This window comes from Cervus canadensis, chromosome 1 (genome assembly GCF_019320065.1).
Source record: "Cervus canadensis isolate Bull #8, Minnesota chromosome 1, ASM1932006v1, whole genome shotgun sequence".
In the NCBI taxonomy this organism is placed as follows: Eukaryota; Metazoa; Chordata; class Mammalia; order Artiodactyla; family Cervidae; genus Cervus; species Cervus canadensis.
Genome location: NC_057386.1, coordinates 104,920,827 through 104,933,220, shown reverse-complemented (window position 1 = coordinate 104,933,220; position 12,394 = coordinate 104,920,827). Strand labels below are relative to the sequence as shown.

General features: G+C 45.9%; 1 protein-coding gene across 1 annotated transcript in view; it reads left to right on the top strand.

Moving 5' to 3' along the window:
- TMEM132C (transmembrane protein 132C) overlaps nt 1-10,356 on the top strand; it is a 452,167-nt gene extending 441,811 nt beyond the window's left edge. The window contains exon 9 of the mRNA XM_043489026.1: nt 7,030-10,356. Coding sequence (XP_043344961.1) covers nt 7,030-8,214 — 1,185 coding nt within the window. The 3' untranslated portion in view covers nt 8,215-10,356. The remainder of the gene's footprint in view (nt 1-7,029) is intronic.
- The last annotated feature ends 2,038 nt before the right edge of the window (nt 10,357-12,394 follow it).

Sequence of the window (12,394 nt, the reverse complement as noted above, 5' to 3'; positions counted from 1 at the left end):
TGTTGCTGCTGGCTGGGAGCCTGTCTCCACTTCCTTCTCTCTGCCCACACCCTGAACCATCTTCAAAACCATTAACAGTGCATCGAGTCCTTCTCATGCCTGCAACCTCTGAATTTCCCTCTGTCACCACCCAGAAAAGCTCTTCTGCTTCCAAAGGCTTTTATGATTACAGCATACCCACCCAGCTCAGCTAGGCAGCTCTCCCTAACTTCACCTGTGCCTATGACATCATAAGAGTGACATCTCATCACGTTCTCAGGTTCCAAGGAGTAGGGTGGACCATTCCAGAAATTCAGCTGTTGCTACGTGGCATTGTTCCAGACTATCACCAGCAGGGACCTCCAAATAGAAGGGGGGAAAGTAGGAACAGTGAGAGACTTTATTTTCTTGGGCTCTAAAATCACTGCGGATGGAGACTGCAGCCATGAAATTGAAAGATACTTGTTCTTTGGAAGAAAAGCTATGACAAACCTAGACAGCATATTAAAAAGCAGAAGCATTACTTTGCCGACAAAGGTCCATCTGGTCAAAGCTATGGTTTTTCCTGCAGTCATGTATGCATGTGAGAAGGCTGAGCGCTGAAGAATTGATGCTTTCCAACTATGGTGCTGGAGAGGACTCTTGAGGGTCCCTTGGACAGCAAAGATATCCAACCAGTCAATCCTAAAGGAAATCAGTCCTGAATATTCATTGGAAGGACTGTTGCAGAAGGTGAGGCTCCAATACTTTGGCCACCTGATGCGAAGAGCTGACTCACTGGAAAAGACCCTGATCCTGGGAAAGATTGAGGGCAGGAGGAGAAGGGGACAACAGAGGATGAGATGGTTGGATGGCATCATTGACTCGATGGACATGAATTTGAACAAACTCCAGGAGATAGCGAAGGACAGAGGATTCTGGTGTGCTGCAGTCTATGGGGTCACAAAGACACATGACTTAGCAACTGAACAACCATCTGGCTTTGTTCCAGAGCATCACCAGCAGGGACCTGTGGGGGTTCTCATTCACATCCAGCTCACAGTGCTGGCACCTCCGCTCACCTCTCCTGGGGACAGGACACTGGCATGGTGTTAGCTGGTTTAGAAGGAGCAGAGGAGGAAAGTGGGGAGACAAAACAGAAGGCATGAAGCTATTTGCCGAGAACTGGTAATTAATTAGGGGACGATTGGCATTGCCACCTCCCTGGCGTGGAGCAAGGCCACCCATCAGCTTCCAGCATCACCCATCTGTCTTCATCGGCTGATGGTAATTGGAGGGCCCCGGCGCTGCCTACGGGAATTTATGGATGGAGTTCATTCAATTTGCAGACATGACTCTTGAAAGAATAGGCGCTCTAAATCATGCCCGGACGTGTGTTATTTTAAGTATTTCAGAATTCCTCATCTTTAGGGAAATGTGCTGGCTTCTCCCCAGACAACCCCTATGTTCCAACCTCACTGTCATGAGCTAATGGAAAGACTTGGTCTCAGTCACACAGCAGGGCTGATGGAGATGGATGCTGGCAAGCCTGCAGTGTTCTGAGGGCTTAATTCAGATTGTCTGCTGTTCGGGGGGGGTTGTTTGATGTTAAGTTCGTTCGCCGTCTCGAGTTGGTGAAGAAAAATGAACTCTAGATGAAAAGTCAGCCAAGATGAACTGGCGCAGTGGGTTAACAGTGTTTTATCTCAGTCCTTGGAGTGTGGAAGGCTGGCCTCTTGTTCTTGATATTTCCAACTTTGAAATTCAAAAGGTTTGCCATGAATATGAGGGCAATCGTATTATACTTCCCCGTGCCCTATTAGTTCTGAAGAAAGCTAGAATAGTAAAGAGAAATGAGGTCTCCCGCAGCATGAATGCATTCAGCTGAGGCTTTAGAAGGGGGTCTGTCCAATGGTGTGATTTCTCAGTTGATGAAGCTAAAGGAGAGGTGGGCAGGAAACAAAATTCCTGAGCCAGTCGTGTCTTAACTTTGATTCCCCCAGAAGCTGAGCATGAGATAAAGATCTGCATGCCAGGACTTCATTTGGGCAGTGAAGGGAACCCTAGAAGGGAGTCTGGACGTGAGGGAAAGGAGGAAGGAAAGGCAGCCAAAAGAGTGTGTACCCTGAACTTACGGTTGCCAGGGGGAAGGATGGGGGAAGGAATAGTTAAGGAGTTTGGGATGAACATGTACCCATTGCTATATTTAAAATGGATAACCAACAAGGACTTACTGTATAGCACAGGGAACTCTCCTCAATGTTACGTGGTAGCCTGGATGGGAGGGGAGTTTAGGGGAGAATGGATACATGTATATGTATGGCTGAGTCCCTTTGCTGCCCACCTGAAACTATCACAACACTGTTAGTTGACTGTACTCCAATATAAGATATAAAGTTTAAAAAAAGAAAAGTGTATTCCCAACTCAGCCACCACTGTGGGCTACTGGAGCCTGGATCTCCTGGGAAACCATCAGCCAGTGTAGAAAAGACTGAAGCATCATTATACCTAAGGGGCAAGGAAGCTGGGATATTTATCACCCTTCCCATCAGCCCTTAGTGGAGGACTGCTTCTGGAGGGTGTTCATTTTTCAGCACTTCCAGCTGTGGGCATGACCACATGGGTTCCAGAGGTTAGGATGCTCCTTGGCAAGACCACCTTGCAAGTTTGACAGCCAAAAGTCGAGCAGGCAGGTTTTGTGGGGCAATGGGCAGATGCCAATAGCAAGCACACACCATCTTTAGATTTCAGGTACATCTTCACTCACTCCTAACAGGAAGCTGGTGTTAGTCTGGGCTTTCCATCACAAGTGATAGAGACCTAACTCAGGCTGGCCGAGACAGATGTAAGAGTTTATCAGTTCATGTCCAAGCATTTGCATCTTCAGGTAAAGCTAGATCCAGATGCTCCAGTGGTGTCAACAGAAACTTTCATTTTTAAGGACTTCTCTGGTGGTCCAGAGATTAAGACTCTGCACTTTCACTGAAGGGGACACGAGTTCAATCCCTGGTTGGGGAACTAAGATCCCACAGGCCAAGCTGCATAGCCAAAATAATAAATAAGTAAACCTCCATTTTTTTAAATGAAATGCTCTTTTTTAAAACAAGTTTTATTTATTAAAAAAAAAAAAAAACGTTTTGGCTGCACCCCTTAGCATGTGGGATCTTAATTCCCCTACCAGGGAGAGAACCCACACACCATGCATTGGAAGGCAGAGTTTGGACCACCAAGGAAGTCCTCAGGAACCTTCGTCTTTATTATTGGCACTTGTCCTCAATTCTGGAAACTGTCCAGCCATTATTTCTTTGACTTTTGAAGTTCTCCCATATTCCTTCCTCCTGTAACTCTTAACAGAAGACTGTTGGTCATTCTTTTCATCATTTCTTTCAACCATCCTTTCCCATGCTTCATCAATTTATATTCCTGAGGTTACATTCTGGGTGAATTTCTTGACTCAGTTTCCCAGTAACTGATTCCCAGTAACTAATTCTCTTCTCAACCATGTCTAATCTGCTATTCAGACTGAGTAATGAATTTCAACCAGAAGATTTTTCATATCTGAAAGTTCTGTTTGATTCTTTCCATAGCTCCCTGTTCTTTGTCCAGTCATTCCCACTCTTTCAGAGTAGTTTCTACTCTTTTTAACTCCCTTTAACGATTGTCTTTCATTGGCTAGTTTTTGTTATTGGTTTGTTATATTTTTATTGTTCTGTTATCTCGAATCTTTGTCTTCTGATATTTATATATGAATTTTTTATGATTCTGTCTCGTGGTTGAGCCTTCTTTCCTAGGGATTGATTTTTCTTTTGTTTTCATGGGCACATCTTGAGCCATGGTCGCTTTGCTCTGTGTGGTTCCTGAGAAATTCTTGTACATTTTTTTTGCATGTGTATGAGCCTAGCCTCAATTAATATCTTTGCTTGCAGCTCCTGCAACATCAGATGGTATAATTTCAGACACCATACTCAGTTATGGGGAAGGGGTGGGGTTCTGATTTCCAGGGAGACATTTTCCCACCCAGTGCTCAGAGCAGAAACGAGCATCGTTGCTGTGTCTCTGGCCCAGTGGGTAAGAATCCTAGCTTTATGTTAAAGGTCTCATGCCCATCTGACACTTGCCCAGGTGGGTATCAACATCCCAGCCACTGGCTGGTGGGTCTTCTGAATAGTTCTACACCCCCTCAAGCAATCTCAGTAACAGTTACCTATGTGTATCACTGTAATATGTCTTCTTTTTAATTTCTGATTCCTAGGAATTTGCATCTCTTATTTGTATTTTTTACCTAGTTTTTAACTAGTTTATACTCAGTCATCTGTTGAGTATGACATTCTCTGTTGTTGTGACATTCTCTTAAGAGTCTTTCTCTCTCACTATGTCAACTTTCTCTCTCCTGTGCTGGCCTCAGATTCCAGCAGCTTGCTTAAGATTGCAACCACTTAAGTGGTTGCAGGAGGGCCACTCCCCATTCCAGGCTTGCATCCCAACTCAGTAGTCACAGAGGAAATAAAATTCTTCTCTAATTTCAGCAAGAGCCCAGAGATCACATCCCATTGGCTGGTTTGGATCATGTGCTCCTTCCTGAGCCAATCACTGGGAGCCGAGGAGTGGAGTGTTGTGATTGGCCAGAACTTGGTCACATGCCCACTTCTGGAACTGGAAGGGTGGGATCCATCCCACCCATGCTCCTTGGACTTGGAATGGAGGAGAGACATGGGTCTGAAAGGAAAATTAGTGTCCTAGCTCCCATCAGAAAGGAGGAATGAAAACTGGATGGGCCAAGTAGATGTTCATCTCAGAACCTTTAGGTACTTTAGGTCCCCTGCACGTGAAGCTCCAAGTTTTAAACTTTCAAAGATGCAAACCTGTGTTTGCGTGTGCAATCACATAACTTAGTTCGTGTGTCTGGTGTCCATTGTCACGTGTGCGCCTCCTCTACAAGGGGTTATGCTTTTGTGTACTTTACTGTGCGGTACTGTATAAAGTATAGAAGTGTAGTATCTTTATTTCAAGCCCAGGACGTCTGGAAGCAAGTGTAAAAGCAGCAGTGATGTAGCTGATACTGTACTGTACTTTTCAAGTTGCTGTACTGTAAACTTAAAAATGCTTATTTTTTGTGTTTGTTTGCTTTTTATGTGTTATTTGTGTGAAAAGCATTATAAACCTACCACAGTACAGTAGTATATAGCCAATTGTGTTTGTTGGGTACCTAGGCTAACTTTGTTGGACTTATGAACAAATTCACTCTTGGGACTGAACTTGTTTTTATGTAGGGGACTTACTGTATTCACATTCCCACTTTCAATCGGGGGAAACTGAGGCCCAGAAGAATTGGTTTAAAGAAAGATGTTCCCAGGGAAACAGTGGATCCATGCATTTAGTTCAAAACTCTCACTTCAAACTCTCTGCCTTTTGTCATGGGGTCCAGCGGCCAGGATTCGAAGAAACACTGGATCCTTTATCCATAGCAGACCCCTTAGAGTCCATTAGCTCTTCCCAACCATAAGATCACTGCCCCTTTCCTTCCCTACTCTGCTTCTTGCTTCTCCTTCGTAACATCCAGTAGATTGTTCAGTCGGAGTGATCCTAGTCATTTCACAGCCAGAGCCCACACATCTCTCTCCTGATCTCCAATCACCTTCCCTTCTCCCTGTCATTAAACCAAACATTGAAAGTAAAACTTAGCACATCAAACTTATGCAGAACTAACATCCCAGCCCAGCTCCAGGAAACATCCCAGCCTGCCATGATAAACAGCTGTGTATTGCTTTTTTTTTTTTAATTAATTTTTATTGGAATTTAGTTGCTTTACAATGCTGTGTTAGTTTCAGCTGTAGAGCAAAGTGAGTCAGCCGTATGTGTACATACATCCCCGCTCTTTTGGATTTCCTTCCCGTTTAGGTCACCACAGAGCACTGAGGAGAGCTCCCTGAGCTACACAGTAGGTTCTCATTAGTTAAACCACTGTGTATTGTTTAGTATCTGTCAGTTTTCTCTCTAAAGACTATTCAGTGACTGGCACGTGGCCTGACACAGAAGAGGCTTTTAATACATGTCCCTGGAATGATCAGATGAATGAAAATTGGGCCACTCAGTGCCTGTTCTTAGAGGACTGGGAAGAATTCCAGACACAACACAATTGTCTCCTGTAGTCCCTGGCCTGGTCAGTGACCTCAGAGTCAAAGGCAGCCGGGAAACTTTTAACTAGCAACCATGGTTAAGACTCAAGCAAACTGCCTGGACTCAACCCCAATTCTGTCAGTTAGCTCTGCAAACTTGGGCGAGCCTCGGGTCCCTGCCGTGTTTCAATCTACTCACCTGCAGAAATATGGATAATAGTATCTACTTTGTATATTGATGGGAAGATTAAACGAGTTGCCAATGAAAATGACTTAGAACAGTGGCTGGTACCCAGGACTCACTATGGACATCTTAGCTACCATCACCCCCATGGTAGGTAGAATAACGGTACACCAAAGACTGCCACGTCTAGTTCCTAGACCCTGTGAATAAGTCACCTTTTGTATCAAAAGGGACTTTGCAGTGGTGATTAAGGATCTTGAGATGGAAAGATTACCATGGATTATGCAGAGAATGGAATACACTGGACTCAATGTCATCACAAGGGTCCTGATGAGAGGGAAAGGTGGTACATCAGAGTGAGGGGCAGGAAATGCGAAGGCTCCAAGGACACGCTCAAGTGAAGTCTTCCCTAATAAATGCAATGGAGCCTTAATTCAGTGAGGGCTTTTTATGGGGTCTTTTCCCCCGGTAAGGATTATGCTGGCGCTGTTATTGCCTATCTGCGTTTGTTCTTGTTTCAGTTAAGCTGACTCTCAGATCTTGATATAAACCCTGGATGTTTTTTCCCCCAGCTTCATCAACCACCAGGTCTGGATTTTTTTTTTTTTTTTTTTAGGTCTGGATTTTAAGTCCTGCCCCTGAGTCTTTGGGTTCTCCTCTAGGATTGGTAGGGGTAGGGGCAGGATGCAGGATCCTAAGAGAAGAAGGGTCTCCCCCATTCTCACCTCCTCCCATCCCCCGTGGATTTTCTAACTGCCTCTCTCCCCACAGGAAGCTGTGGTCAGCACTTGGCTCCAGTTCAGTGATGGCTCCGTGACGCCCCTGGACATCTACGACACCAAGGACTTCACCCTGACAGCCACCTCCCTGGACGAGGCCATTGTGTCCGTCCCCCAGGCCCGCTTGCCCAGGTGGCCCACTGTGATGGCCGAAGGCGAAGGCCAGGGACCCTTGGTCCGAGTGGATCTGACCATCGCAGAGGCCTGCCAGAAATCCAAACGGAAGAGCGTCCTGGCCGTAGGTGTGGGGAGCATCAGGGTCAAGTTCGGCCAGAACGACGCCGACTCCAGCCCCGGCGTGGACTACGAGGAGGCTGAGATCAAGAACCACGCCAGCGACCGGCGCCAGAAGGCCCAGGAAGGACCCTTCTACGGCAGCTCCTCCGCGGAGCGCGAGGAAGGGGTCCTCCGGCGGGGCAACCCCACGGCCAAGTCGCTGCTGGACAACAAGGTGGGCAAGAACAGCCGGCTGGACGGGGGCCGGCTGGCGGGGGAGGGCCAGCTGCAGACCATCCCCATCGACTTTGCCAACTTCCCGGCGCAGGTGGACCTGCCCCAGGCGGGGGGCGGGCGCGGGGCCGGCGACCTGGTGCAGACTCCCCGCGGCCTGAGCGATCTGGAGATCGGCATGTATGCCCTCCTGGGGGTCTTCTGCCTGGCCATCCTCGTCTTCCTCATCAATTGCGCCACCTTCGCCCTCAAGTACAGGCACAAGCAGGTGCCCCTGGAAGGCCAGGCCTCCGTGACCCACTCGCATGACTGGGTGTGGCTGGGCAACGAGGCGGAGCTCCTGGAGAACGTGGGCGATGGGTCTCCGCCGCAGGACGAGCACACGACCGTCATAGACCGTGGGCCGGGGGGCTTCGAGGAGAGCAACCGCCTCCTGCTCAACGGAGGTTCCCAAAAGCAGGGGCAGAGCCAGATCCCCAGGCCGGCCGACTCGGGGGGCAAGCAGGGCAGGGACCAGAAACACGAGCCCCTGCACTCGCCCACCTCCAAGAGGAAAAAGGTGAAATTCACCACCTTCACCACCATCCCCGCCGACGACGGCTGCCCCACCGTCAACTCCATCCTAGGCGGGACCGAGGAGGACATCAAATGGGTATGCCAGGACGTGGGCGTGGGTGCCCCCAAAGAACTCAGAGACTATCTGGAGAAGTTCAAGGACAAAGTGTAAGGCCCTCTGGTCGAAGGACCAGCGCCTGGACGCCCTTCTTCTAGCTCCACAGTAGATCTGGGGCTCAACAAGGACTCTTTGGGGCCCGTCTTCAAAACTATTCATAGTTGGAAGTTCTGAAGCCGGGAAGGGACAGTTTTGTGATCAAAAGTTGATGATGGCAGACTTTCTCAAGCCGGCAGAAAAAACTCTGGGAAAGGAGCTGATGGAGACATTTTAACTGCACAAGGCCAAATTAGGAAGGTTATTTTATGAGTCAAAATATAACCCAGACAAGCTACCAAAAAGTATTTGTTTAAAAAAATGCAAAAAAAAAAAAAAAAGAGACAAATAAAAAGAGACAGAAGTAATCATGTTTATATTTCTAATAAAGGATCGAAAATATAAAACTAGGGCCTGCTTAGAGACATTTTCCATTTTAATTCAGTTTTCTTTTTCCAAGGACAGCCTTTGACTGTCACCCTGGGCTTGGGGAGGAGACATTTCTGAATATGGGTTGTCTGTTGGGATAGACTTGAAGATTTTTACATCTTTACTTAATAATCTTTTCTTTTTCCATATTCTCTTTTTTTCCCCTTCTTTTTTTTTTTCTTTTTGTGCCTTAGATTTCCATTTGATTTATGTTTAATGTTTATTCCTGAGGATCAAATGGTATATTTTCCTAAATTAAACAAGTTATATTCCTATACAGCAGATAAATTTTTAGAAACGTCAGTTAATCCATTCTTTAAGTATTATGTTTGATGCTTTGCTTTATCCCTCCAGCCTTGTTGATATCTGTTGGGGTTTCTACAATTAGAGAGAGTTCTCGGAGCCTTTTGGGGGATGGGGGAAGGTCACCTTCACCCTCCACAGGGCCAAACGCAGTGGGTGGGACAGTGGCAGAGGCCAGTTACCCAGAGCCCAGCCAGGGACCCCTGACCCCTCAGTGACTCCATCAGCAGTGCCCTAGGGATGCTTCTGTCAGAGGAAGATGAGGTCAGAGCCACAAGCTGGAAACCATCCACACCAGTAATCAGCGCCAACCTCCAAGGGCAGACCTAACCCAAGACACGCTGATACCATGAAATGAACAGGGATCAAACAACTGTTGGAGGGCTTTTCTGTTGTTTTTCTTACTTTGTTGGGCAGGGCATTCCAGCATAAAGGGAAAAGACAAAAATCTATGTTAGATTGTCAATCAAATGTGTTTTTTTAACAGCCTAATTGTGTAGCAGCACATTGCAAAATGCATTCATCCAAAGTGAAGCGTGATCCCATGGACAGTGGAGCCTGGCAAGCTATGGTCCATTGGGTCACAGAGAGTCGGACACAACTGAAGCGACTTAGCACACACAAAGTGAAGCCTGTGAGGCAGAGAGAAACTAGGGTCATAAACCCTCAGAGTCCCGTCTGCCTGCAGATGCTGGCAAGGAAGACTCCAGGCGGTCATGTGATCCTCTCAACGTAGCGGTGCCTGCAGCTACTGGGGTTGCTTCCTGTTTTTGTTTTTGTTTTTTAATTACTAAAAGTAATAGCTAAGAAAGGGTCCTGGAAGCCTCATAACCTAGGCTGGACCTTTTCAAAGGATATTTTTAGCACATACTATAGACAGTAAAAAGGAGCTATTTATTTATACCTGTGATGCCAATTGTCATTAAAACATTTTCTGTGGCTTGACAAGTCCGTGTCTTGTGGGCTGTCTCTTATTTCACTTAACTCCTATTACGACTTCTCCCCATCAAATGTACAACGTGTTGAAGAAATAAACCTGTCTGCTAGGCAGGAAGGAAAACAATACTCTGTTTGTTGGCTTGTTTTCCTCTTGGTTTCTTGGCTGAGCCACAGTAATTCCTCATAAGGGAAACATTCAGTCATCTGTCCGCTGTCATCTACACCAGGGGTTCTCAAGTGAGTGTGCTTAGGTTCACCAGGGGAAAATGTACATTCCTCAAGAGTTCCTGAGTGATGCTGATACTGTTGGTCAGAGGTGCCACGCTTGTGAACTTCCAATTTACATCAAACATGAAAGAGAGCCTTGACATCAAATGGGAAACTGTTGAAGCTCTCATCTGGGGAAAAGGTGTACTTTTATTTTGATTGGTTTTGCATTTGTTGTTGCTTGAAGTTTCTGTGGGATTGTGGTGGCTGTTGGCTGGTTGAGAGAAGAGAATTTTTTGGTTGAAGATGAGGTATTTTTTAATAGCTGTTTTATTTTTCAATTTTTAAAAAATTTTGAATAACTTTTAAAGATTACTTTCCATCTGCAACTATTACAAAATATTGGCTACATTCCCTGGTGTTGTAGAATATATCTTTATAGCTTATTTATACCCAATAGTTTGTACCTCCTAATCCCCTCCCTCTATATTACCCCTTCCCACTTCCCTCTCCCCACTGGTAACTACTAGATTGTTCTCTCCAAGTCTGCTTCTTTTTTGTTTTATTCACTGGTTTGTTGTGCTTTTTAGATTCCACATATAAGTGACATCATACAGTGTCTGTCCGTCTAACTTATTTCACTAAGCATAATACCCTCCAAATCCATCTATGTTATTGCAGGTGGCAAAATTTCAACCTTTTTCATCTCTGGGTAGTATTCCATATATACTTTATCCATTTATCCACATCTTATTCATCCATTCATCTGTTGATGAATACTTAGGTTGTGTGCATATTTTAGCAATTATAAGTAATGCTACTATGAACATTGGGGTTCACTCATCTTTTTGAATTAGTTTTTCTGTGTTTTGCAGATATAAAGCCAGGAGTGGAATAGCTAGGTTATAGGGTAGCTCTATTTTCAGTTTTTTGAGAAAACTCCATACTAATAACAGCTTTATTTTGACATAATTCAAGTAACATGAAATGGACTCATTTAGAGTACACAATGGTTTTTAGTATATTCACAGAGTGGCATCACATCAATTTTAGAAAATTTTCGTCATCCCCAAAAGAAGCTCCATACTCATTAGATTCACTTCCCATTTGCCCAGAACCAAATTCTCAGCCCCAGGCAACCACTAATCTACTCTCTGTCTGTATGGATTTGCCTGGGCTCGGGGGCTGGTGTCTATATCATTATGGGGGAGTCTGTGAGAAGCCAGTGGAATTAATATGTTGTGACTATTTCTTAATTGAGGCACCAGATAAGTTCTATGCTCCCTCGGTGTGCCTGTACATAGGCAGCAAAAGAAAACCCTGCAAGACCTTTGTGTGGGAACCACATCCACTCCTAAATCAAGCTGTCTACCTAACTAGCTGATGTTTTGCTTTAAAAAATTCAGGCTTTACATAAAGAGAAAGAGGTCCGTGGTTGACTCTAATGCTAGTTGCTTCATTTCTGCCCCAAGTTAACACTCTGAAAGGGCCAGCTGCTGGCCTTGGGCAGATACCTTTGTGGTCCACTCAGTTCAACTGAGTGACCCAGGTTCTGAGCACCCGAGTCGATGAGGATGGATGGCAACTTCTTCCCTCAGGGAGCACTTCCCTCAGGGAGCACCCCTCAGGGTGCCAGAAGAGCTAAGAGTTCACTGTGGGGCCAACGGATCCCATTGCCCCTGGAACCGTTCTGGTTTTAAAACTGGAATCTCACCAGAATAAATGGAGTGCTTGGCTACCCTGGTCTACATTAGTGACTCCAACAATCATTAAAAATTTTCTGTTGATCATTTCAGGTGATCAGGGTCTCATGGCATCAAATGTCTCTTTTATTGCAAATGTAAGACTCAAATATGACTGCAGCTAGGGAGGGACACAGCTCCAGTATTGCCAGACTCTGAAACAAAGTAGGACAGTCATCAAGGGTGTCTACTCCCCTTCCTGGCTGAGTAACAGCACTGCCCCACCTGCCAAGCCCTTGAGACATGAGCCTGTGACCCCACCAAATGAGTCTGTAGGTGTCTGACCGCTGATTGACTGCCCTGGATGGGTGTCAGCTCTCTGCTGTGAATAAGGTCACAGGTGAGATGGGTGTGTGCCATCTCAAATAGGTGCTGCTATTTTACAGTGATGTGAGCCTGTCAGACTAGGAGATGGACAAAACAAGAGCAAGACCGTCCAGATAGGCTGTAGTTCTTCCTTCCTGTTAAAATGATCAAGTAGAACAAAGGTGGCATGGCTCTTGCATGTTGGTCCCATGATTCATTTCTCACACATTTGCTGAGCACCTGCTGTGTGCCTGGCCCTGAGCAGTACACCA